This window comes from Sus scrofa, chromosome 7 (assembly GCF_054392235.1).
Source record: "Sus scrofa isolate SSC_HxYL_T2T_F1_AM1 chromosome 7, Sscrofa_HxYL_maternal_Yorkshire_Landrace_v2.0, whole genome shotgun sequence".
Lineage (NCBI taxonomy): Eukaryota > Metazoa > Chordata > Mammalia > Artiodactyla > Suidae > Sus > Sus scrofa.
This window is the reverse complement of record NC_139389.1, coordinates 7,469,660-7,496,710: the sequence shown is the minus strand read 5'-3', so window position 1 is coordinate 7,496,710 and position 27,051 is coordinate 7,469,660. Positions and strand designations below refer to the sequence as shown.

Below are 27,051 nucleotides of genomic sequence, written 5' to 3'. Positions count from 1 at the left end.
AATTTTTTCTTTAATCAAAATATCTGCAAGTATGTGACATCAGGCACTACCCCGTTTCCTATCTCTAAGTAGTTACTATTAACAGCAGCATGTGAGGAAAAGGACTAGGTCTCAGTAGACCAACGCTTAGTGAGTCACTGCTGTCAGCGGGCTGTCCAAAAACCTTATGTTGATCCTGAAAACAACAGACCTGCATTAACAGAGATGCATGGTCTAGAATCCAGGATGCTGGTCACAGCCCATCTGCGTAGAGCTCTGGGCATTAAGAATGGGCCTTGGCAGACATGCCAAACCATGTTATACGAGACAAAGATGGAAAAACTAGGACTCCTTTCAGGAGCATAAGCAAATACATAAAATTGATTAAGAAATGCCTGAATTACATAGTCTAAATCCAAGGGATACCAGTTAGGGTTGAGGTAGCAAACATCCTTTTCCTTTGAAGAGGGAAAAACTAAAGTAAGGGGCACCAGAGGAGTCAACTCAACGCTGAAAGAAACAAAATGAAGTGAACGTATGTCAGTATCCAGCTGATGCATCCAGAGTGGAGATGAAACCAGGTAATTCAAGTTCCAGACACGTCTTTTAGGTCCACATTTATAGTAACAATTTCATTTTTTCTGTTTTCTTTTCACTTTTTAGGCCATTCCCGAGGCATATGGAAGTTCCCAGGCTAGGGGTCAAACTGGAGCTGCAGCTGCTGGCCTACCCCACAGCCACAGCCACATCGGATCCGAGCCCCTGCGTCTGCGACCTACCCTGAGCAAGGCCAAGGACCCAACTCACATCCTCACGGATACTAGTCAGGTTCGTAATCCGCTGAGCCACAACGGGAACTCCCATCACCTTCGTTTTTTCTTTTGTTGGTCACACAGTCGTAAGCCTAGAAATCCCTCAAGTCAATGTATCATCAAATAACAAATAACTTTCCTTCCTTGGTCTTGAAATTATTCAAAATGGGTAATTCCTAAATAAAATGTGAATAAAAACACTTCCACGTCCCCTTCTCTTCTTGCTGTTCATATCTCGTTCTCTGCTCTAGACAGCTCTGGCAACCAAGACACCATACAGAACATAACAATAATAAACAGAAAACTTTATTTTCATTGATTTCATTGAACATAATTTCAAAGCAGGTCTGTGCTCTAAGATGAGCTAAAGAACTGATACCCTAATTCTCATTAAAAGGTTTCTTTCACACTGGTCCTGAGTAGGGCAGGGGGTTTCAGGGGCCCCAGTGGTGACACCTAACTTTTTTACTTTGAGATTTTACCTATAGGTACAGAAAGAAGAGAGGAGACCAATAAAAAGAATCAAGCTGAACGAGGACACGACGAGAGAAAGATCTTGTGTTACACACACCCACCTCTTTAGAGTCGGAACCATAATGACTGATTTTTTTTCTCTGCAAAGTTCAGTGTTGTTTTGGGTTTTAAGGTTTCAGAATATGTGAAGACGCTGCACGTATTAATGCACAAGAAATAGTGGGAAGGTTAACAATTCTTCATGAGTCCAAGCGGGGCCGTGACTACTACGGATGGGGTTTACTCAACACACTAATTCCAAGTTTGGCGACCATCAGCAAACTGTTCAAAAGAAACACATAAATGGAGAAACGTCAGGTAAAGAACAGCACGGGCACGCGACTACGTTTCAAGGGACTAGGACGCGGCGGGTCCCTTGCAGCGACGCGGGGAGGAGGTGTCAGCCAGAGCAGGCAGAGGGGACCTTCCACCCTGGAGCGGCCAAAGGAGGAAGGCGCCCAGGGCGGCCCAGCTCTGAGGCCTCAAAATCATGTACAAGTAGGAGGAGTTCCTAATCCAGCTGCCAACACCTCAAAGATGCGAAGACAAGGCTGGAGAGACCAAGGCCGCCTCGCATCCACCCATAAGGCCCAGAGCTCGTTAACGGCAGACCTCCAGCCTCCCAGACCTTGACCTTGGTCTAAGCTGACTGTAGGACACTACGCGTGCCAGCACTGTAACTATGATCAAAATCGGGCACGTCGTCTATTTCCAAAGCAGATCTTCAAAAATTCTGCCTTCGAGGTATTTTTCTTACACTTAAAGACTACATTTTTAAGAACAATTGCATTTGGGATTAATTAGAAAACACGATTAAATCAAAATTCCCTCTTAGCAACATACTCAAGAATAAAGGACACCTGCACAACTAAGAAACACAGACTCCGTGCTGGAAAGTCACACAGACAGCTGCAGTCGTGGCTTCGCACCGAAGTGTCTTCCACTGCACGGAGGAGCCAGCATGGGCCAGAAAGCAAATGCGAAAGTCAAACCATTTCCCAAGTGAGTGAAATACCCATTTAGACATAAAAATCAGCTGGTTTTGCAGCCTTTTCTATTTATGTGTAAGTTAAATCATGTCTGTTGACGTCCAGCATCAGGGATACTGAAACGAGTCCATTTCTGCAAGTCCAGTGTTTGGGGCGTTAAACTAGAACTAGCAACAGAGCAGACAGTACCTGGCACCTGCAATCAAGCCCGCAGGCATAAATTTTCCAGAGTGGTAGAATCTCATTCCCATGATGCCAGCCAAGGTTCCAGATGTAACTGATGGAAAGATGAAAAGCGTCCAAGGTCATTTTATCTTACGGGTGGGAGGACCCAAAGGGGGCCAAACTCCCACCCACCTTTGAAGGGCCAGACCCCATCTCATACTCCCTCTTTCCCCAAGTCGGGGCCAGGGCCGGGGTGGGGGGAGCCCTGTGGCCGCCCACATTCACCAGGACTGAGTGCAAACAGCAGAATAGGGGCCCCTTGGCATCTGAGCCCAGCCTGCCTTTCCAGCCTCACCTCAGCCTTAAATTCCTTAGTTTTCTCCTAAACTGCTGCAAGGTCCCCCCCCCCAACTCCTTGCAGATGCTATCACCCTGCAGGCTCTTAGGCTCTTTCCACCTCTTCCGTAGGAGCGCCTGCCACACCCTGCACCAGATGCTGGAGAAGACAAAGGCCTCAGTCCCAGCAGGGTCTCCAGTTGGATGGGACAGACTCATAAGCATCACACACAGGCCCTTCCAAGTATAATGTGTGCCACTGGTACCATGAATGCAATACAAATAGCACAGTGACCAGAGGACCCAGCCCATTCAGGAAAAAGTGAAGACTGAGCTTCAATGTCAAGAGCAGCAGTTAATGAGCTCCAGGGGAGTAAAGCACATTCTGGGCAGAGGGCATAATACACATAAGGCCCTGCGGGGAGAGGCTCAAAGGCTGGTGTGGCCCAGAAACCAGGTGTAGCAGGAAGAGGGCCACTAAATAAGGCCTGGAGGGCTGTGAAGGTGGGGGGTGGCCTCCATCCTAACAGCAAGAAGAGGCCACTAAAAGACAGTAAGCAGAAGATACGTAAAAGAGTTGCGTTCTGAAAATAAAACTGCAGCTGTTCCATGGAGAACACACTCTAAGGAAACAGAGAGGACACAGGTCGTCAATTAAGAACTTCCTTGGGGAGCTGCCAACACGGCTCGGCAGAAACGAATCTGACCAGCATCCATGAGGACGCAGGTTCGATCCCTGGTCTCACTCAGTGCATTAAGGATCGGACATTGCCATGGGCTGTGATCTAGGCCAGTGGCTACCGCTCCAATTTGACCCCTAGCCTGGGAATCTCCATACGCCAAGGGGTGCTGCAGCCCTAAAGAGATTAAAAAAGAAAGAAAGAAAAGAAAGAAAAAAAAGAAATTCCTAGGGAATGCAAGGCTAACTGGGATGCAGGTGGAGGCCATGCAGGCAGAGGAGGGGACAATTGGGGGTAGGAGTTGAGGCAGTGTTGACAGGACTTGCGGATGAATCAGACCTAAAGGCGGAGGGGACAAGGACAGTAGAGGCCCAGATGGACGGGGGCCATCGGGCGTGCATGCACCTGCAAGATGTCAGCAGGGGCCTGGGTGTGCAAGAGTAAACCTTGGAGAGAGGCCTTCAGGAGCCACTTGGGTTTCGGGGGTGATTTACGGCCTGGGCTTCAATGGCGCCGCCAAGTGAGAGGGTATAAAGAAGATACAAAAAGCCAGGCCTTAAGAAACTCAATCCTTAAGGGCCAGAAAGAGGAAGATGGGTTGACAAAATCGACAAAAGAGGATGAGATCATCTTAAGGAAAATCCGAGAGAACGGAAAACAGACTGGCATCCTGGGCGGAGAACAGCTAAAAGGCCAAATGGGGACTAAAAAACGTACACTGCATTTTGAAACATACAGGTTCCTGGCAGCCTCCAGGAGAGCTATTTCAAGGGGCTAAAGAGACCAAAGTGGCGACCAAAGTGGGCTGAGAACTTGAGCGGTGAGGAAGTGAAGCTGGGAGTAAAATGGATTTTAAGCGAAGTTTCCGAAGAGGAAGAAGGGCAGCAACGGGAAAAGGAAGTGGGTTGTGAGAGTTCTTTTTTTTTTTTTTTTCAAATGGGGTGAGAGATGAGCACAAATGAGCATCGGTGGGTGGGATCCACCTGAGAGGCAGGACAGGAGGAAGAGAGGGCATCGGTGATCGTGTGAAGTTCCAGAGAAGGGGAGGGACTGGCCCAGGAGAGGAGAGACACAGGCCCCGACGGCCGGGAGGCTGGCGGCAGGAGGGGTCCCCGCGTGATGGCTGATGTACTTCTTCAAGCAGGTGGAGAGGTCATCGGAGCGGGCGGAGGAGAGGGATCAGAAATGGGGACAGAGGGGTCTGAGCGTCATTCCGGGGCTGGCGGGAGGGAGCCGCCGGGCAGGGCTGAGAGCCGGGCCCTCCTGCTTCCCAGCCTACACTGACTCCGACAAACCACTCTGTTGACACGCTTGTTCCCCTGGCACCTGTGGGGGCCTGAGCTGCCGGTTTTCTCATTCTGCAGGTTTGCGCAGACAGCAAGGGGCCCACACTCCCAGCGGAGTGTCTGACACATGGGTGGGGCTCAGTAAAAATGCACCAAAAGCCACCCCGATAAGAAGCAATCTTCCTGTCCCCTCGCCCCTCTGCCTGAGCTACTCAGGGACATGTGGCAGCCCCACAGAGCCCCGTTTCATGTCTCTGATGATGGGAAAGATGCCCTCAAGGCAAGGCCTAGGTCTGAGACGCTTCGTTTACAGCTACAGCGTTAATACATGATTTTCACGTGGGAAAAACAAGAGCGATGCAAACCTCACCCGGGCGCGGATCCTTTTGAGATGCTCCTCAGCGCGCAATCCCAACGTGCCCCTGCCCCGACCCAACACTAACTGTGCCGAGTAAATCTAAATTCACGAGGTAGCAAACCTTTCCAAGTTCTGCCCATAAAGATAAGCAGAAACCAGCACAAGCCCCCGCCCCCATTTTGAAACTTCCCAAGGACCTGGCAGAGGCAGTAAAAAGGCCTTGATGTGAAGAATGTGCAATCCCGCCAACCAGGCCCTTTGGGCAGAGTATTCAGGAGACGTAATTACATCAGGGAGACGGTGAAACTGACGTACCTAAGAAAACCCAAATGTTCCTTGGATCCTGAGACAGCTGGTAGGCACCCAGGCCCGCTAGGCCACCGAAGAGGAGCCCGGCCGCCAGGGACGGGACGCTGCCTGGAAGGACGCAAACACAGCGCACACTGTGACATCAAAGCCTCACCTCGCTGATGGAGCCACCAGCACCCCCCCACACACACCTGACAGAGGAAAGGAGCAGAGGGGGCCTTCTCTCAGGGGCGCTCATGACCCAGGAGCTCTCAGGTGGGAACACGTTTGGGGGAGTTTTGCTATTTTACCAGAGAAGCTCAAGTCTTACTACACCATTCCTCTCTCCAGTAGGCGGGACACTTCCACCCAAAGAGAAAAGAAGGGCTCCCAGGAATTCCCACTGTGGCTCAGCACGTTAAGGACCCGACGCCTCGGTGAGGATGTGGTTCGATCCCTGGCCTCGCTCAGGGGGTTAAGGATCCAGGGTTGCCGCGAGCTGTGGTGCAGGTCACAGACGTGGCTCAGATCCCATGTTGCTGTGGCTGTGGCATCGGTGAGCAGCTGCAGCTCTGAACAGACCCCTAGCCTGGGAACTTCCGTGTGCCTCAAGTGTGGCCTTAAAAATAAAAGAAAAAAGGAAGGGCCCTAACCAGGCCTGATTAACCCAGCAAGACCCAGAACGGTCCGTGGGCTCATCCCCAAAGGAAAGGAAAGGGGCAGTGAATTAAAAAATGACTTGGAGAGTAAGAATTCTTCTCTTTGGGGGGAGGCGGGTAAGGAAGGAGGTGGAAACAAGCATGTCACCGACACAGCTGTGCCTGGTTTAACGTGAAGACTAGTTTTCCTCCCACTTGAAGAGCAGAGATGGCCTCCGGGGTTGAGGCTGATGTATGGCAGGTGGTGATAAGAATAATCTATTACCACCCAGCCCACTATCTTTAGACAAAGAGGCCAAACAAGTGACTGGACATGATGCCTGGTACAGCTCGGCCAGATAACATACAGGCAAGTGCGGGAGGAGCCTCAGGACTGGTAACAAACCTGCGCTCAAGCTAGAGGACCTAAGCAAACTTGACTCCAATGATTCTGTAGTGCGGGGGACCCTGGGGGCTCGCTCTTCACCAGAAACAAGATTTTAGGAGGTTAAATAACCACAGACCATACCTGCTTTTGCATAGCCAATGATCCCACCGGAAGCAACCAGTGCTGCATAACCAAAGCCAATCCAATGTAAAGGCACTCTGAAAACGGAAGAGTAAGCAATCAGTGCCAATCATGTTAAAACAAACAAAAAAACCCACATAACCACAGAACGGGATCACAAGGTCAGCATTCCAGAACAATCCTATCACTGTACAAATGCATATAAATCCCAGAGGTTAGAAGACCTGCCCAGAGTTAGTGGCAGAGCTGAGGCTCGAACCCAGGTTCAAAGTACATGTCTGTCTTCCCAGACCCCAGGCTGCCCGGCAGCCTCAGCTCAGCATCCTTTTCAGAGGAGGGAAGAAACTCTGGCTTTGAGACGCTCTAGACGATTCCACCCCCCTTCACTGTGCACTTACAGTGGGCCGGAATCCTTCTGCATTGTTCTCTTCCACTCCGTACAGACAGAAGATTAGACCAGGCCTGTACCTGCCGAGGAGGGGCTGGATCAGCAGTGGTTAAAACACAGCTCTTTCTGGCAGTCAGAAAGCAGTGGGTCCAACTTCAGCTCTGGTCCTTGGGAGCTAAGAACTAATGGGTGAGCTACCCAGCCTCTCAATGCCTCCTTCCCTCACCTACCAAGAGGGTAACAACGGTACACATTTCCTAGGGCTACTGCGGGCATCGAACGGGATAATATGGAAAAGTGCTTTGCACATAATAATTGCTGAACAGATACCAACCATTCTAGTAATAACCTCAATTCTAATGACACGCCCACAGGAAATTGCACTGACCAGTTCTGCACCATTAATGAACTAACCTTCTCTTTATTTAACCAAGTTACAACTAAATCAGAAAATAAATGCCTCCTGTGGGCTTAATTCAAGGATTTTAATTGCCCCTTCTGGGCGGAAGAGGCCCCTGCCCAAAGAATTGAATTATTTCAATACTCAACATTTTAAAAACTTTCAAATTGACAGAACACTGTAAACCAGCTATGATGGAAACAATAAAAATAAAAATCATTTTAAAATTCAAAAATATAAAACTTTCAGATAGTTATTTAATTTTACAGCACTCATAGTTTACTGATAGAGCAGGAGCGAGGTGGGCGGATAAAATGTGCAAAAGTCCAAGGCATAATTACGTAGAACACCACTCCTGTGGCAAAGCGGGATGTAACTCCTACTTTCTTCAATGCATTTGGTACCCAACGAGGCTAAGCTTGAAAGCCATACATACCACTTGTTTAAACTATTAAGTGTCTATAAAAGGGGGGAGGACTTGCAATCGTACTAGTCATTAATTCGACGTAGCACTGAGTCATCGAGATTGTTAAGGAGATGGACCAATGAGATCTCCAGGAAAAGAATCAGCTCTGCGCTACAACGGTCAACATTTGCCTCAAGGGCTCAGGGTTTCCGCAGGATTCACAACCCACTTTAAGGAAAGCAGAAAATGAGCGACTAGACCAGCAACTACCACGCAGCCTCAAGTCCCTGCCTGGATCCTGGGGATGAAGGGCAGAGGCAGCCAAGGCCCTCGCGTAATTTCTCAAGGTCAAAACAGGTGTCAAATGTTAATAATTCCGAACACGAACCTACTTCCCGAAGGTCTGCACCGGAGGACGAGAACGCAGAACCGTGAGTCCCCGACCTGCGGTCCTGCAGGAAATGTCGCGGCGCGTCCTCTACGTCTCAGGGGCGGGGCCAGGGGGAGGAGTCGCCGAGCGCACCCAGCGTCTCGGGGGCGGGGCGAGGCGTGGGGCGGGGCTAGAGGTCCGGAGCCGCGGCGGGATCCAGCGTCGGCGGGGCGGGGCGCGGCGGGGCGGGGCGGGGCGGGGCGGGGCGGGGCTTACAGTGGGCACGTATTGTGCGTCTTAGGGGCGGAGAGTGGCAGAGCAGATCCAGTGTCCCCCGGCAGAGGGCCCGGTCATGCCCGTTCAAAGCCGGAAACCCAGAGTTGGAGTCTGGTCTTGCGAGAGGCCTTGCGAACTGGGCCAGGCTCCCGGTGGGGGTTGCCACTGTGGAAGAAGGGCATCGGAGGCTGGTTTCTGAAGGACTGCATTAACGGAGGACCTTTACCAGAGGTGTAAAACCAGATGCAGGAGGCCATCAGAAAGGAATGTCACTCTAGCCGGATTAAGTTGTTTGCCATTATGGGAAGACACCTCCTATAGAAGATACGGTGGCCACAGGCTAAACACTGTGGCTCACTTCAGTGTTTGATTTAGGGAATCCATCTACTTGAAAAACATCTTAAAGGAGTTCCCTTTGTGGCTTAGCGGGTTAAGAACCCCACGAGTATCCATGAGGATTCAGGTTCCATCCTGCTGGCACAGCTCAGTGGGTTAAGGATCCAGCGTGGCTGTGGTGCGGGCTGGCAGCTGCAGCTTGGATTTGACCCCTAGCCTGGGAATTTCCACATGCAAGCAGGCGTAGCCCTAAAAAGAGAAAACAGTTTCGGTTGTGGCTCAGTGGAAACAAATCTGACTAGTAACCATGAAGTTGTAGGTTCAATCCCTGACCTCGCTCAGTGGGTTAAGGATCTTGAGTTGCCGTGAGCTGGGGTGTAGGTTGCAGAAGCAGCTCAGATCCTGTGACTGTGGCATAGGCCAGAGGCTACAGCTCTGATTCCACCCCTAGCCTGGGAACCTCCACATGCCACGGTTGCAGCCCCGAAAAGCTAAAAAAAAAAAAAAAAAAAGAAAAAGAAAAAGAAAAAGAAAGAAAAAAGAAAAAATACATCTCAAAAGGGAACAGTGAATGAGTTAAGTTTGCAAATGATAGGGACAGAGTAAAGGGACAAAGTACGTGATTAAATAGTTAATCTCACTAGGGAATTGTAAGTAGAGAAAAAGTATGGGAGACCCTGGAAGTTAATCATCACTCAAGCAAGCAGGCTTGCTGAGCAACAAATCCACACAACAGAAATGTGAGCTGTGCCCCCAAACAAGAAAACAATGGTGGAATGAGACCCACTTCCTGCCCAGCGAAGTTAGTAAGTTAATGATTCCTAGGACATGCTTCTCTGCACACACTAAATGCAAAAACATAGGAAAAGATGACATTACACTGAAACTTGAAATGATTTACCACATTTAATGTTACCAACCTTTTTGCTCACCCCCACTGTGTGATGACAGTCCAATTTGACCATGTAGGGACAAAAAAGCTCTCCTGCCCAACATAGAGAAGGAGCTGATGATGGAAGTTTGACATCTACTCAAGAATGAGAAAGAAAATTGTCTTCTCCTCTCCCCACTTTTCCTTTGATTATAAAACTGTGACCCACTAAGTTCTTGGGGCACCATACTCCCTTGCCTGCCTGCTTGTATTTCTCACAAGTGTCCTAGACTAATAAGCTCTTTCCTTACCTGTCACTCTGTCTCTCAGGGAATTCCTTCTGTGCGGAGCCAGAAGAACTTCCACTTTCCTAAGTCCCGAGATGCATTCTGCACAAGTACCTCTGCAATGCCCTCGTGTCCACGCTTCATCTCCACTCCCACTCCAGACCTGCTGCTCTTCCCAGCGTTTCCCCCACCACCATTCACTCAATTGCTGTAACCCTGAAATTTGGGTGTCACCCTTGAGGTCTCTCTTTCATCCCCTATGAGTATCAACAAGAATCAATCTTCTAGATGCAGTCTTGAGTGAAAAAGCAAATTACATTGCTCTGTCCACTGAAGAAAAGTATACACAATGAGAAAGTTGGGAGGTGAGTTTTATTAGGGGCAAAAAAGAGGACTAGAGCCCGGGAGGCAGCCTCTGGGATGGCTCTGAGGAACTGCTCCCAAGAGGTGAGGGCGGAGGCCAGCATCTCTGTGATTTTGCTGGAGGGGCTGCATGGGCTCAGGCGCATGTTTGGGCAGAGGGTTACTGCTTGGTCACAAGATTGCTGCTGGTCAGGAGGAGCAGATGTCTGTTAATTATTTTAGTGCTTTTCTAGATATGAGAAGATGCAGGAAACTGGGCTTATCAAATCTCCTGAAAATAGCCATCTGAAAGCCTGTTCTGCCAGTTTTTCCCAGAGCACAGACTTTCTCTCTCCCGATCTCCATCCTGAACGCCTTTCAGGGTGTGTTACAGGTCAGCGACTGCAGTGGCTAAGGACCCATTCCTTGTAGAGACATGGCGAGTGACAATTTTTAGTTGGCAGCACACATACTCTAAAAGGAAAAAACTTGCCACTTGAAGCAATGCCTACCTTTCAGATATCAAAACAGAAGCCTGCCTTGACCACAGCTGAGTCTAACCAGCCGGAGCTATAATGTCTAAAAACACTGAGCAATTCTACTTAGCCAGACCCTCACCAACTTAAATGGAAGACGCTCCTGAAAACACAACTACGAGCCTTCCCTTCCCAGCTGGGGTAGTTTAGGGATGCTTTTCTCTCTCTGCAGGTGCAAGCTTCAAACCTTAAACCCACCAGGATCTTCCCCCTGCCTTTTAGACTTAAAGAGATGAAACCACAGAAATCTGAGTAAATTACCTAAAGCCCTAGTCCTGGGTAGAGCTGTTATTTGAAATAAATGTTGTCCTCAACCTTAATTCTACATTACGCTCCCTCTTGTAGGGTCATTCCTCAGTCATCATGCTTAGCTTCCTGTACAGTCCATCATAGACAAGAAAATAAATGAAAGGAAATGGTTTCTTCTTTCTCCCTTCCTTCCTTCCTTTTTATGGCTGCCACCTGCAGCAATGGAAGTTCCCTGGGCTAGGGGTCAAATTGAACTGCAGCTGCCAGCCATGCCATAGCCACACCGGCTCTGAGGTGCATCTGCGACCTACACTGCAGCTTATGGCAACACCAGATTCTTAACCCACTGAGCAGGGCTGGGGATCAAACCTGAGTCCTCACTGTGTCGGGTTCTTAACCTGCTGAGTCACAATGGGAACTCCCGCTGTTTTAATTGGTTCCACACGATGATTTATGTTTAGTCATGTTTCTAGTTGACATTAGCATATTTTAGGAGATAGCTCAGTTCTTAACTAAGAGCCCACTGAATGGTACCGGAACCCTGAACCACAAGGGTGTCACAGGGTGTGACCAAGATTGTGTAAGGGAGTAAGTTTTCAGTCTCTGGTCACTAGAGCCTATCAGTATGATTGTGGTTTGTTTTGTTTTCAGAGGCTTTAGGTGAGGATTGTGTCTGCTGGACACACACACGCAAACCAGAGCAGTAAAGACACTTGCCACAACAGAAGAGCCAGTGAACAGTGTTCCGACGTGAGCATTATCATCATCAGTATTAGCTTGTTTAGGGCCGCATTCAGCATGTGGAAGTTCCCAGGGTCCAATCAGAGCTGCAGCTGCCAGCCTACACCACAGCCCACAGCAACGCGGGATCTGAGCCACGTCTGCAGCCTACACCACAACTCACGGCAATGCCAGATCCCTGACACAGAGGGAGGCCAGGAATTGAACCCACATCCTCAAAGATACTAGATGGGTTCTCAACCCGCTGAACCACAACAGGAACTCCAAAAATGTACTACTCCTGTGAGTGACACAGATAAGTGGAGGCTCTGCATGTGTGGAGGCAGGGGATTTATGGGCAACCTGTACCTTGCTACAAAACAGCTACAAAAAGTTGTCTCAAAAACAAAAAACACTCAAACCTATATTCATGTTTATAGGCTTGGAGGAAGATAAAAGGAGGTAGATGCAAACGTCACACACACAATTTGGTTCATTTCCAAGATAATCTCCTACAAAATGAGTGGCCACTCCTGTGTGCAGGTTGCCTCATCAGAAGGGAGCCCCCTAGTGGCCTCATGTATTTAACATCTTCCCAGCTAATTCAAACCATTAATGTGTCTTCTCAAAACATCCACTAATCTATTGCGGAAAATGTTTTAATTTTCCAGGCAAGAAGAGACAAGATCATCATCCATGGCTAGTTTTAAGACTACCTTTGACAGGAGATCAGCTAATTTTTTTTTTTTTTTTTGTCTTTATGCCATTTCTTGGGCTGCTCCCACGGCATATGCAGGTTCCCAGGCTAGGGGTTGAATCGGAGCTGCAGCCGCCAGCCTACGCCAGAGTCACAGCAACGCGGGATCCGAGCCACATCTGCAACCCACACCACAGCTCACGGCAATGCCAGATCCCTAACCCACTGAGCAAGGCCAGGGATCGAACCCGCAACCTCATGGTTCCTAGTCGGATTCGTTAACCACTGCGCCACGATGGGAATTCCATAGTGAATTTTTTGATGGCCTGAAATGGATGGGAGGAAAAAAAAAACACTAAAAATTTCATCTTCTGAGTTCCCACTGTGGCACAGCAGAAACAAATCCGACTAATATCCATGAGGATGTGGGTTTGACCCCTGGCCTCACTCAGTGGATTAAGGCTCTGGTGGTGTCATGAACTTCGGTGTAGGTCACAGACGTGGATCAGATCCCATGTTGCTGTGGCACAGGCCGGCAGCTATAGGCCTGATTCGACCCCTAGGCTGGGAACTTTCATATGCCACAGGTACGGCCCTAAAAAGCAAAAAAAAAAAAAAAAAAAAAAATCTAATATATATAAACGTCATTTTCCAGTCCTTAAGTTACCTTGAAATCCACTGCTTGGAAACAGAATAGTTACGTTTGACAGTCTTTCTGTCTAACCTTGTTACGTATGTAGATCTAAACTTATGTATTATATACACATTTTATTTTATATATCTGTAATTCTTTTTGGCTGTGCCTATAGTATGTGCAAGAGTCTGGGCCAAGGGTCGAACCAACACAAGTGCCCTGGGCCACTGTGGTGACAATGCTGGATCCTTAACCCACCGTGCCACAAGGGAACTCCTATATATCTGTAATTTTAAAGTCTGTCAGGAGTTCCCATTGTGGCACAGTGGAAACAAATCCAACTAGTATCCATGAGGTTGTGGGTTTGATCCCTGGCCTTGCTCAGTGGGTTGGAGATCTGGTGTTGCCCTGAGCTGTGGTGTAGGTCACAGATGCAGCTCAGATCCCATGTTTCTGTGGCTGTGGCATAGGCCAGCAGCTGCACCTCCGATTAGACCCCGAGCCTGGGAACCTCCATATGCAGCAGGTGCGGCCCTAAAAAGACCAAGAAAAAAAAAAAAAAAAGAAAAGTCTGTTCAACATACTTCCCAGTATGAAAATCTTTTTATACTGTTTGTTACCAAAATGAACAAAATTCATAATAAAATTATTAGAACCACCCGAAGAAGCCAAAGTAATGGAAGTTTTTCATTTTCCCCCCACTGTGAAAAATCTGAAAAACAAGTCCTTTATCCACCTCTGGTAAATAAATGTGTTGAAGATTCTGTATTTTAAGCTGTAACATGTAATTTTCATGTGCTTTATGCAATAGTAAAAATTATATATTATACATTAACATACTATGTATCACCACGATAATTAATAAAATACTGCCTATCAAAAAGTTTTACCATCTTAAAAACACCTGAAAGTGATTTTTAAGCTGTACATTTTCTTCAAAAGAAGAAATTCCTGGCTTTTACTCAGGAAAATGAAAGTACATTTGAAAAAGTTTTTCTCTTAGGAGAAATCTGAGATTCACGACACTGTTCCTATTTTCTTCTTTTTCTTCTTCTTTTTTTCCAACATTTCTACCATTTTCCTCTTCTTGGCTGACACCAGGCTGCTTCCTTGGGCTGGCTTACTGCTGTCACCACTTACACTGCATTTCTTCCTGTCAGCTTTCGGCTGCCCTTCTTCCTCCTGCGCTGCATCACCAGATTCCTTGTTGCTGCTTTTGGACCGTTCTTCTTTACTCACTAAAACACAAGAGGCAGTGCATTTAAAGACTGTTTTTCCCTCTGAGATAAACACAAGTTTATCTAGTAAAGTGACAGTAAAGTGAAGCTATCTGGATCTCCTCCATGACAACAGTTCCAGAGACAGCAGATGAGTTTTTGGAAATGATCAGTTTCATTTACCAGGAGGAGGCGCTGCAGCTGGAGGCATGCTTTCTTTCGTGTCTGTCACCGTGTCCAGCCACACTCCAAGACAGGTCAGCCTGGCGTTGGTGTTTACTTCACACAGTAAAGATGGGGAAACTTTCTGAAACATATGAAAGGAAATTCGTGATAACAAACACGGGAATTTTAAATAATTTAATTTTTCCATAATCAAGTTATCTTAATTTTTTTAAGTTATCTTAATTTAAAACTTACACTGTATCTTGAGAAAAAAAAAAAAAAAACAAAAAAAACATGCTATTTAGAAGAAACCTATGACCTTGATTCATGATTGGTTTGACTATGTCCTTCCCATGAGCCAATTTCTAAGAAGCACTCCACCAAGAACAGGGTCAGTTTTATCTCATTCATTTCTAGGCTTTAACCAAGAACTTTGCACAAAGTGGGTACTCAACATTCAGAGAAATGTGTGTATAATAAGAGAATGAAGAGTAACAATCAAAGACTCTATAAGAGGGTGCCTACCAAGGGGGGCTTTAAAATTCCAATTATCCCGGCGATCAAAACTATTGTTCATTTACAACTGGTCAGAAATCCCAATTTTTCTCTAGTAATTGTCAGTATTTCTATGTAACAAAATGTTACAGAGAACATCAATACAGAAGAAAAGAAAGGAGAGCTCCTACTTGAATGAGCAGGAGCTCCGGGATCCCCCAGCTCAGACTCACCAACTCCCGAGGCGACAAAGAAGATCCCTTAAAACCACCAACATGCGCGGAAATTTTGAAAGTTTAAACATCTATGCCTTACGATCCTTAAAAAAAGTCCACCTAGGGAGTTCGCGTCGTGGCGCAGTGGTTAACGAATCCGACTAGGAACCATGAGGTTGCGGGTTCGGTCCCTGGCCTTGCTCAGTGGGTTAAGGGTCCGGCGCTGCCGTGAGCTGTGGTGTAGGTCGCAGACGCGGCTCAAATCCCACGTTGCTGTGGCTCTGGCGTGGGCCGGTGGCTACAGCTCCGACTGGACCCCTAGCCTGGGAACCTCCATATGCCGAGGGAGTGGCCCAAGAAATGGCATAAAAAAAGACAAAAAAAAAAAAAAAAAAAGTCCACCTCACTTTGGAGCTCCCACTGTGGTGCAGGGGGTTAAGAATCTGACTGCAACAGCAAGGGTTACTGTGGAGGTGCCCATTCCATCCCCAGCCCAGCACAGCGGGTTAAAGGATTCAGTGTTGCTGAATCCTTGGATTCAACCTCTGGCCTGGGAACTTCCATATGCCAGAGGTGGGGCCGTTCAATAAAAAAAAACTCCCCTTCACTTAAAGTAATAGTGACTGGAGACTTGCATCTGGCGTATTGACACTGTGCGGAGACACTGACCTTATCCTCCTCCAGCTTCCACATCTTGATGAAACCATCACTCGATGCTGTAACGATAACATGATGCTCTGGAGTTTCAAAACTGAACACGTCTTTTACCCTAGGACAGAAAGAGTAACCCGTAAAAAAGCCGCCCGTCTTCCAGACAGTACGATGTGGCTAGAAAACTGCCATGCACACGGTCACTCGACTTTTCAAGGCTTCGGGCATTTCCAAAGTGCTCAACAAAGAGGCCTAAGACATGCCTCACATTCCCAAGAGCTGGGGAGTCATGTTCAGGGTCTAAATCCCAAGATAAATGACTCCCAACCTTCCCTTAAGAAAAAGCTGAAAAGACGATGACAGACAACTCTACATAATAGGATGATAATAAAGGGAATAAAGACACTTAAAACAAAGCCCCTCACCTCAAGAAACCAGAGAGAAGACACAACAAAGACGGACCCAGGTGTCCCCCCCCCCCCCGCCCCCCGCGCTGTTTCTCTAGCTCCGGCGCCACCATCCCTAGTCTAAGCTACTACCATTTTTCTTCTGGATTACGGAGTAAACTAACTGGCCTTTCTGCTTCCATTTTTGCCCCCGAAAGTTTCTTTTAAATGTAAATCAAACCATGTTACTCCCAGGCTAAAAACTCTACACAACTAGGATCTGCTTGAAAATAACCTGAGAGAGGAAGGAAGTGCCTGGGACCTAGAAACCAGTGTCTTTAAAGGCTCTCAGCATAAAATCCAGACTCCGCACCTTGACTTGCAAGGCCTTGGTCTCCCTCTGACCCAGTCACAGAGTTTTCCATCTGTGCCTAAAACACACCAAGCTCTGTCCTCCCTCCGGCCACTGTACCTACCGTTCTCGCCTCTTTTTAGAAATAGCTCCTTCATCCCTTGGGTCTCCCTCCCTTTCCCCATCGTCCCATCTAAATAAATTACTTGTGTTATTCTCAAATCATGACACCTGTTTCCCTCCTGCTGTGGTTCCCAGCTTCCCTGTTTATCATCTGTCTGCTGCTCCACTACCAGACGAGAGCCAGGAGAGTGTGAGCTCTTGTCTTTCGTGTTTCTCGTTAAAGACCTAGCACAGCATTTCTTGACAGATGCTCCTCGAATATTTGCTGAATGAATGACTGGTCAAATATCCTAAGTGCTATACGGCCCCGAAGAAATATGTTCACTTCCCAACACACAGGGGAAAACTAGGCCCTGTATATTGACTGCAGAATTCCGAGTATTTACAGAGGGAGATTTCCCAAAGCTTAGCTATTATTTAGAAAACAGTCATTTGAAACAGAAAGTACAAGTGAATAAAACCCATTAAGGTACAGCCATACACGACCACCTTTTCCAAAACACAGCGGGAAAAGTGGGGGCAGAGTCAGACAGAACTGGGTTGGCTCCCAGCTTGTCACCTGACAATGGGGATACTCTTGGGCAAGTCGCTTAACCATTTACCCTAGCCCTCGCATCCTTCCCCAGAGACGCAGTGAGCAGCAAGAGAGACTGGCACAGCCAGAGGTCAATACGTCACTGATTCTCCTCTAGGAAAAACAGTGTATGTAGAAAGGGGCTAGAAGTGGACACGGGGAAGAAAGTTCAAGGTCAAGTGCAATCAGGGATAGAGCTCAAGACTATTTAATTTTCTCCTGTTCAAACATGGTTGATTTCAGCCCTCAAGTCTAACGATACTGTTATTACTATTGTTTGCTTTTTAGGGCCACACCCGTGGCATATGGAAGGCCCCAGGCTAGGAGTCAAATTGGAGCTACAGCTGCCAGCATACATCACAGCCACAGCAACTCAGGATCCGAGTGGCCTCTGTAACCTACACCACAGCTCAGGGCAACACCAGATCCTTAACCCGCTGAGCAAGGCCAGGGATCAAACCCGCAACCTCATGGTTCCTAGTCAGATTCCACCACGATAGGAACTCCTCTACTGGTATCACTGAAAATATGAATAGCTTGTGCAAATGACTAGTTCTGATGAAACGTCACCGCTTCTGCATCACTAAGACCAAGACAGCAGCACTTCCACTATTCTGCTAAGGCTCCAGAATCACCTCTATGTGGCTACGTCTATCTCCAAAGCCATTCATAAAAAACATACATCCTGCTTTATAACATTTATTGAGACTCTATACATACATACACTCAGAGATTAGTGGGAAAAATACCTGTTTTCATGGGCTTTAAATTCTGAGAGGCACGTTAGTGAATCACAGTCAAAAAACCTCACAACTTCTTCATCTCCAGCCACTGCAAGAACAGACTCCTGGGAGAGAAAAATCATAATTAATATCCAGGATGTCATCAACAATCCCAACCATCAGCAAACACACGAAACCCCACCACTGATGTCTCCTCACTCACTGAAAGAAAAGTAACCGAGGACACTCTCTTCGCATTTGTGATGGTGCCACTGACAGATGCAGTGTCAAGCCGATAGATGTCTATTTTATTCAGTACGACAACTACATACTTCTCTCCTCTTGGGGACCATTCCACTATGTGAGCATCTGTACGTTAAAAGAACAAAGCTGCTGAATTTCATAAATAAAAGGTAAGCGGATCAGAATAACAATAACAGCAAATACTGCCAGTGTCCGTATACATCCATTATTCCACTGAATCCTCACAACAAACTCAGGATACGTATTTTGTGAGTTAAATTCCAGGCAATGAACTGGTTCAAAGAATCATTACGGTCACACAGCTGGCAAGTGACAGAGCCACAAGGCTCACCATCCAAAGCAGGAAAACGAAGTAACCCTAAGCATGTGCTCTGGGAGGGAACCGCCACCACGCCGGGAGCTCCCCACACACACACACACGTGTACACACAGAATGTGGGCATGTCCGTTCGCTTCCCAGCAAACTGCCAAAACATTCCAAACAGAAACACTCACTTTGCTTGATATTTTTAATGAATGCCGATCTTCCTTCCACAAGATTCCATGTTCTGCAAAACAGGAAGCATGATCACCAACTGACACCAGGTGTCCAGAGAAGCTTGACCAAGACTCAAATGAAAAGTTACCAGCTATGGGGCTCTTTAGAAAAACTGCCTTCTTACTGCCACACCTGAGATGGTTATTATCCAGCAAGATTAACACTTACTCTGTTCCCACAGCCCTCTTGTATGCCAAGTCTATTTTATTTTCAGAAAGTTTCACCTCCTAAAACAACTCTTATTTTTCTTAACTTTTGATTTTTGGCCATGCAAGTGGCTTGCAGAAGTCCCCAGGCCAGAGATCGAACCTGTGCCGCAGCAGCGATGTGAGCCACGGCAGTGGCAACAACAGATCGTGAACCTGCTGAGCCACCAGGGAATGCCTGAAACACTTCCTCTGAGGACCACCCCTAATTCACAGCTCGCGACTGCAATGTAACATGCATGTCTGAGTTTAGAGCTTGTCATTTTTTGTCCTTCCAATATGAAAAAGCTTCCTTAGCTTTCACCCTTTCCTTTGTGTCTAAATATCTTCAAATGGCTGACAACAACAGATAACAGAGAAACAGTATCTAATTACTATAATAAAAAATACCCAGGGGTGGGTTCCTTTGTTGTTGTTTTTTGGTGGGTTTTCTTTGTCTTTTTAGGGCCACACCTGCGGCATACGGGTTCCCAGGCTAGGGGTTGAATCAGAGCTGCAGCTGCTGGCCTACATCACCGCCAAAGCAACGTGGGATCTGAGCCGAGTCTGAGACCTATACCACGCCTCAGGGCAACACTGGATCCTTAACCCACTGAGCAAGGCCAGTGATTTGAAACGTCATCCTCATGGTTATTAGTCAGGTTTACTACCGCTGAGCCAGGACGGGAACTCCCAGGGGTGGGTTCTTATACGTGGAGAACAAAGACCACAACCTAGAAAAAGTGCTCTCGGGCCTTAATGACTCACCTTAGTGTCTTGTCTGTACCCACAGACAGAGCCAACTTGCCAGACGGGTGAATGGAAAGGAAGGTCACGTGTCCTCTAAAAGGAAACCAACAGTTAGCCCCCACCCTGACTGACTGGCACCTGGAGACCACCAACGGGGGGCTGGACTCACTTGTGGGCTTTTATCGACTTTAGGCACTCCCATTTCTTGGCATCCCAGACACAAATGAGTCCGTCCTCAGCACCGCTGATTAAGTGCCTGTTGCCGTAAAATTTCAGGCAAGTTATTGTGCCTGTGGAAAAACCAAGACAGGCAAAATTAATACGCATTTTGAGTGCAAACTCCTTTTGTGGTTTGAAGGCTATGCTGCAGTAAGTGAAATATCCAATGTCTTAATATTACTGAAATATGCCTTAAAGTCTTAGGTGAAGAAATTCATTTTTTTTCATATAGGAACACAGTTTCAAGCCTATGCAAACATTTTTGGCAGAGTTTCCTTAGTTGTAGCTACAGATTTGAACTAATCAGTTCACTTTTTTGCTGTACATCCCATACTCATAAATTCAGAAGACGGCTGGCTAGGGGAGTTTGAGTAGAATCCAAATAAAACGAACCAGCTAATGTGGGGAACAAAAGAGGATATACAGTCCCATGGCTGCTTCTTTCCCAACAGAGAATTAGCTAAGCTGTGATCCAACTATTATGCCTTCAGAGCTGTTTCTGATTTGACTCCTGCACAATTCTCATTCAGTTATGAAAATGTATGACAATTATGTAAACTGTCATGCTCTCTACCTCTGCCCTGTCATCTCCCTCCCACAGTTAACACCTTTTCCTACATCTTTTCAACTCCTTCCGCTCCAAGTGAAGCCTGGGTGGCCCAGGAATTTCCCCGACAGCCCTGGCGCCGGGAAGACCTGACGTTCTCCTCCAGCGTTACAGGGCTGGAGGGGGTGAGGGAGGACCCAGCATTCTTCCACCTTACCGAAGCAGTCCTCGAGGAAGACTCCTGACCCTTTGAAGTTACCGTCACCCCGCTTAACGGCCCTGAGGTTGAGGGGGGGACCAACTACTTCTGCAGGTCAGTCTGGCTGGTGGCCTGTTTCTGCAAACACCGGCCTTGTTCAGTTACAACATGTCTTCGGCCGCTCTGGCGCTACAACTGCAGACATGAGTTACTGGAACAGAGCCTGGCCGCAAACCGTCTTACTGTTGTGTCCTCTTAAGAAGGGTGTGAGTCCCTTGGTCAATCCTTGACACCGCCCTTTATGCTGAAAGAGCCAAAGATCTCAGAGGAAAAGTTCCGCACCCCCGAAAGCACTCATAACATGCGGGCTTATTTATGTCCCACCTTGTCAAGGCAGGAGACGCTGCCATCTTCACCCATGTTTTCCTCCTTCCCTATTATCCTATTTCTTATTTTGGAAATTTTGCTGTCCCACATCAACTCCTTCTGGCCTTGACTCCATCTGTTCCCTGGAAAAGAGCCTTTCTGTTTTAGGGCCACACCTTTTTTTTGGTCTTTTAGGGCTGCACCCATGGCATACGGAGATTCCCAAGCTAGGGGTCCAGCGGGAGCTGTAGCCTCCGGCCTATGCCACAGCCACAGCAATGCAGGATCCAAGCTGTGTCTGCGACCTACACCACAGCTCATGGCAGTGCCGGATCCTTAACCCACTGAGCAAGGCCAGGGATCGAACCGCAACCTCATGGTTCCTGGTTGGATTTGTTTCTGTTGCACCACGACAGGAACTCCGAAAAGAACTTTTTTATTACCAACTGTTAGAAAAACAGGATTTGTACAAGAAACAAAGCAAAATCAGGAACCTATTTCATTCATTCCCCACCCAATCTTTTTTTTTTTTTTTTCCCTTTTTAGGGCCACACCTGTGGCCTATGGAAGTTCCCAAGCCAGGGGTCAAATCGGTGCTGCAGCTGCGGGCCATAGCAACACTGGATCCTTAACCTACTGAGCCACCTGCTTTATTTGGGAGACCTGCCAACCCCTACCACCCTATTTCCTCTAAGCTGACAATCTAAACTTCTTTCTCCAAAATCCTCAATTCCCGTGACAGTCAATCCTTCTCTTGAGCACTTTCCCGTCTCTCCTGACATATCTGTAGCTTCTTACAAACTGATGCTACTCCGTCCAGAGCCTCCAACTTAGACAGGCAGGCTGTCATCAGTCCTCTGCTTGTTCTCAGCATCTCTCTCACATCCAAACTGCCAGCACCTTTCTCAGGCTCCCTCTCTCCCATTCAACACCCCCCTCCGCCTCTGACCTTCCGCACTCAAGGTCCCCCAGCAGCCGGCTCCATCTACTTCTAGACACCCCAACTTCCATTTCAACCTTCTCACAAGACTGACCCCCTTACAGTTCTCCACACATACCAGTGGTTTAAAAGGCAGGCTCTAGACCTGGGTTCAAGTTCCAGTTCCAGTGTTTTGTGACTTTGGGCAAATCATGTAACATCTCCGAGCCCAGGCTTTCTCTTCTATGACCTGAAGATACCTGGCACACTGCTGGGTACATGACTCCCCCACTGCGCCACGAAGTCAGCCATCCACGAGATGCTGCCCCGCGCTCCTCACACTGCCTGCTCTGCCTCAAACGTCCTCTTCTCCATCTTGCAAGTTTCACCTGGCCAACAACTGGTACTCTTCTTATAAAATAATCCAGGTATCACTTTAAGGACGTGTTCAGCGAAAACTCTCTTCCTCCTCCTTCCCCTCTAGACTGAGTTAAGTGCCTCCTCTCTGCCCCAATAGTGAATTATGGACAAAACCCCCACACTTTCTTCATTTCTGTATTTCCCAGCACAGAAACCGCTATGTAACAGACAGTTAATCGTCCGGCCGAAGTCAGACTGCGGAAGGAAGGCCGCTTCAACATCATCGGCTTAGAGGACGCCGTTTTCTTACCGTTGTGATGCACTAGAGCCCCGTGGTCTACCTTCTTTTTCATGTCATAAATGTGAATGGTTTCATCTTTGCTCCCAGTGACAACAAATCGGCTGTTTACGGCCACCGCTGACAAGGAGGCCGTGTGGGCGTGGTGAGTGAAGTCGGCCACGGGAGTCCATTTCCGCTGAGGAGTAAAACACACAGTCAGTGCCACGCCTCGATCCTACCACAGTTCTCTACGAAGAGGCAAGTGGTCCCTCGATCCACGGAAACCACAAAGAGATCCAACAAAGACGGCAGTCATAGGTAGATTCACACAAAAAATCTGAGAACTGAATAGGAAGGTAAAGTAGGAGAAGGCAGAGCCGAGTATCATGACTCCAAAAAAAACCTAAGCGGACTTAGGAACTTTATGGTCCCGTCCAAATCCCTAACTGTTTAATAGATTGACTTCTCTCTGACCCTGCCATACCATTCATTCAGTCAAATGCTCAAATCGTGCTGTGAATTCACTCACTCAAATAAGGAATGACCACGATGTGCCTGGCACAGTTTTAGGCAGTTGACATAGAGCAATGAACAAAAGAAACAAAAGTCCTTATTTAAAGGAGCTGCCATTCCTGTGGGAAAGGCAGACAAGATACAACATGACGTCACTCAGAAATAAGTATAATGACAAGCCCTACAAAGAAAAACAAACAGGATGAGAGCATGTTCACATTGGTACCGTTATAAGCCCTAGAGGATGACCAGTGATGAGATGTCAGAATTCTATGCTTGGATTCCCGGGTGGCCTAGCAGTTCAGGACTCAGCATTGCCATTGCTGTGGCTCCAGTTCGATCTCTGGCCGAGGAACTTCCACAGGCTGAGGGCTTGCTGACATGCGACTTTTGGATAAATGTGACTGGCTGAGTGCAAAGAACGATAGACACATACATATACACGCACACACCACAAACTGAAGGAGATGCATGAAGGAGTATTATTATTATGTCTTTTTGTCCTTTTAGGGCTGCACTCATGGCATATGGAGGTTCCCAGGCTAGGGGTCCAATCGGAGCTGTAGCCGCCAGCCTACACCACAGCCACAGCAATGCGGGATCCGAGCTGCGTCTGCCACCTACACCGCAGCTCATAACGCCAGATCCTTAACCCACTGAGCGAGGCCAGGGACTGAACCCGCAACCTCATGGTTCCTAGTTGGATTCGTTAACCACTGAGCCACGATGGGAACTCCTGAAGGAGTATTGTTGAAACCAAAAAAAAAAAAAAAAAAAAAATTGCTCGAATATACTAAGGATGTGTTACTGCAAATTAATTCCTTAAAAACAGATAGTCCTTCCGTTAATAACGACTGAGGGGGCCTCTTTTGAGTAAAGGCACAACATTCCTAAGGGGCTGCTATGGCCGTAAATTGAAGAATAACCTTTGCCTGTGCATATTACAGAAGGAATGCTGGTTGTCTGGGTTTAGCAGCGGTACTAGGTTAAGAGCTTCATGTGTCAGAGACCCCTGGAGGTTTGAGTCCCAGGTCTGCCACTTATCAGCTCTGTGGCTTCCAGCGGGTCACTTAACCTCTCTGGACTTCAGGATCCTCCGCTGTAAATGGGATAACTGTATCTGCCTCAGAGGGCTGCTGTGAGGTCTAGTACTGTGTTTGGAACGTGCACAGCAACATTATTACAAAAACACAATCTGTAACATCATCTTTAAGTATCCAAAACATGTCACCTTTCAGCCAAAGGCAGCTTAATCACCAGAGTAGAAAACAAAATAAACAAAAGAAATTAGTCAGATCCTATACTTCCAATTTTCTGGTTATTTAAGTTTGACATCTTGTCTTCATAAAGACCTAACAGGTCAAAGTTCCCATCGTGGCTCAGCAGTAACAAACCTGACTAGTATCCATGAGGAACCGGGTTCAATCCCTGGCCCTGCTCAGTGGGTTAAGGATCCAGTGTTGCCCATGAACTGTAGTGTAGGTTGCAGGTGGAGCTTGGATCCCGCATTGCTGTGGTGTAGAGCAGCAGCTGCAGCTCGGAATCAGCTCCTAGCCTGGGAATTTCCATATGCTGTGGGTGCGGCCCTAAAAAGAAAGCAAAAAAAAAAAAACAAAACGACATAACAGGTCAACGAATTAGGTTTCTAGGAAATATCTAGGATTGCTTAGAGGGAAAAAAGAGTACTAGACTAAAAGTAAGGAGATGTTACATCGAGTCCTGGGTATGTCCTGTTTGACTACTGCCAATTTACTTAACCTTTTAACTCACACGCTTAGTAAAAAAACTCATCACGTTTTGTTTTAATTTTTCTCCACGTATTTGCCTCCCTCAATCTCTCTTTCTCATGTGGGTAAGCTCTCCAGTGCAGGATTTATACCTTTGGCTTCCCTGCACCTTTACCGAAAGTAATGGCCCCACGTAAGAGCCCAATAGTGAACTGGTATCACTTTATCAATGAGGGGTTTATCCAGATCCAGTTCAAATACATGGTAAAATCCCAGAACAAAAACTCAAAGAGCTGTTCTTTCATTAAATCCTGAACACCCCAACTAGTTGTCAACTTAGGGGAGCGACCTTTAAACTCATACAATCTATGGCTCATTGGCCCGTTTGCAGAAATGCCAGTTTCCTTCGTGCACGGGTCATGTTTACTACAAAACGCAGACATCATCTCGTCTTATGAAACGCCTTCTCTGTTCTAAAAGACTAAGACGTGTTTTAAGTCTCCTGAATTGCATTCACCAATGAATCCCTAGCGGTTCTGACGGTTCCCCTGCGGTGCTGTGTTTACCTCGGCCGCGTGGGAACCACATCAGACGCTTGGCCGCCCCACCGCCTGCGGTCCCTCCGCGCGCGGGCTCTCACCTCGTGGCTGCCGCTCGTCTCGGGCTCCGGGTGTACAGCGAACCCAAAAAGAACCTGCTCGTAGCAACCAGCCACCACCTCCATTCAGCAGCGCACGTGCCTCCTCAGCGAGCGGGGCTCGGCGCAGCTGGGCAGTGACGCAAGCGGACGCAAGGGGCAGAGGGGGTCCTTCTTGCGTCGGCGCTCAAATTTACGTCAAGACCGCGGGGCTGCCTTTTAGGCGCCTGACTCCATGGGAGAGATTTCGGGACTAGAAGATCACGCGGAATTACCAAGAGGAGAATAAGAAAGGACGCCACATGGCGAGAGTCTCATTTCAAGGAGAAAGCAAACGGAGGATCAGCAGGCATATTCTAGGAAGCCCCGTGTCAGGCGATTCTGAGGCGAGGGGGCGGGACATCCTGCGCGAAAGTCCTCGTTTCCGGGGCGTCTACGGAAGGGGCGGGGCAGCTTCCGGGCTGGGCGGGAGGCGAGGGGGCGGCTCCGGCGTTGCAGTGTAATTGGCGGATCGACGCCTGTGTGTAGTGGCACAGGTACAGGCGTTAGGCTTTCGGTGGTGCAGGAAGTCGTGGAATGAACCTTTTTCGTTCACATTCGCTGTAATAGAGCAAGGAGGGGGGCATGTAGGACTGGTAGGGCTCGCAGTCGTCAGAGGGGTCCGATTCCCTCGCCCCCGCCCAGGCCAAATAATCTCGCTCTGCGCACCTTTCCTCCCAGCTTGCTTTTGGTTTCTCGAACTCTGGGGACAAATCGGCCACTGTGGGGCATCCTGCGGGTGGGGGAGGACCCTTTGCTTGAGGGGGGGTAAAGACACTGCTCGAAGAGGAAGGGCCAGTCACCCTAGGTTCGGTTCTAGAAGGAAATCTCATATTCCGTTTCACCACCTCCCCCACCTTAAGTGCAAAGTCAGTGTTATTAAAAACACAGGTAGCCCTAATTTAGATTTGAGGTTTTCATGAGATACAGAGATTCAGAGATGTGTTAGAAAGGACAGCTTCGCACCTGCGAAGTGACTGGACTGTGCCACATAGAAGTGATTTTACTTTGGTGGCTTTGTCACTGCAGCGCCAGGAAGGCCTTGTCTTCTGCGCATTTTGGCGACTCCATGTGTAAGCACTTCTTAGGCACTGAAATGCTGAAGTTCAAATCGTTCTCAGGCTTTTGGAAACCCTGTTTACAGCACAGGCACCCATGGGAGCAACTGTGGGTGTGGAACCACAGTGACGTTCACACTAATCCTTTATGTTCCCAGTGTATGTAAGTTATGTTTATGTCACACTGTAGTCCATTAAGTGTGTAATACCATATGTCTGGAAAAAATGCATATTCTTTAATTTTGAAGAACTACTTCATTGCCGCCCCCCCCCCCAAAAAAATTGCTAACCATAGCGTTCTTGGCTGTGGCACAGTGGGTTAGGAATCTGACTGCAGCAGCACCGGTCGCTGGGGAAGTGAGGGTTCCATCTCTGGCTCCACACAGTGGGTTGAAAGATCTGGAGTTGCCACAACTGCGACCCACAGTGTGGCCTGGGAGAACTCCCATATGCTGTGGGTGCACC

At 47.8% G+C, this 27,051-nt stretch overlaps 2 protein-coding genes across 2 annotated transcripts; both read right to left on the bottom strand.

The window, feature by feature from the left end:
* Positions 1–1,075: 1,075 nt before the first annotated feature.
* Positions 1,076–8,230, bottom strand: TMEM14C (transmembrane protein 14C). The gene is made up of 6 exons (XM_005665565.3): positions 8,156–8,230; positions 6,972–7,041; positions 6,574–6,650; positions 5,434–5,535; positions 2,483–2,570; positions 1,076–1,586 (listed from the first exon to the last, which is right to left on the bottom strand). The coding sequence occupies exons 2-6, from the start codon at positions 6,992–6,994 to the stop codon at positions 1,532–1,534; spliced, it is 345 nt and encodes a 114-aa protein (XP_005665622.1). The 5' UTR covers positions 6,995–7,041; positions 8,156–8,230; the 3' UTR covers positions 1,076–1,531.
* A 5,439-nt stretch (positions 8,231–13,669) lies between these two features.
* On the bottom strand, positions 13,670–25,637 carry PAK1IP1 (PAK1 interacting protein 1). The gene is made up of 10 exons (XM_001926200.5): positions 25,493–25,637; positions 22,643–22,808; positions 19,892–20,012; positions 19,741–19,815; positions 18,745–18,797; positions 18,209–18,354; positions 18,013–18,110; positions 15,847–15,946; positions 14,486–14,609; positions 13,670–14,323 (listed from the first exon to the last, which is right to left on the bottom strand). The coding sequence occupies exons 1-10, from the start codon at positions 25,574–25,576 to the stop codon at positions 14,103–14,105; spliced, it is 1,188 nt and encodes a 395-aa protein (XP_001926235.3). The 5' UTR covers positions 25,577–25,637; the 3' UTR covers positions 13,670–14,102.
* Positions 25,638–27,051: the final 1,414 nt, after the last annotated feature.

Excerpts from the sequence above, each read along its gene's own strand:
- TMEM14C (XM_005665565.3), bottom strand. The coding sequence starts at position 6,994 with ATGCAGAAGGATTCCGGCCCACT. Across the intron at positions 5,536-6,573 it reads CATTGGCTATGCAAAAGCAG|GCAGCGTCCCGTCCCTGGCG; the intron begins GTATGGTCTGTG and ends GCGTCCTTCCAG. Across the intron at positions 1,587-2,482 it reads GGCTTGATTGCAGGTGCCAG|TTTGCTGATGGTCGCCAAAC; the intron begins GTACTGTCTGCT and ends TCTTTTGAACAG.
- PAK1IP1 (XM_001926200.5), bottom strand. The coding sequence starts at position 25,576 with ATGGAGGTGGTGGCTGGTTGCTACGAGCAGGTTCTTTTTGGGTTCGCT. Across the intron at positions 22,809-25,492 it reads AGACGAGCGGCAGCCACGAG|CGGAAATGGACTCCCGTGGC; the intron begins GTGAGAGCCCGC and ends TTTACTCCTCAG. Across the intron at positions 19,816-19,891 it reads AAGTCGATAAAAGCCCACAA|AGGACACGTGACCTTCCTTT; the intron begins GTGAGTCCAGCC and ends GTTTCCTTTTAG.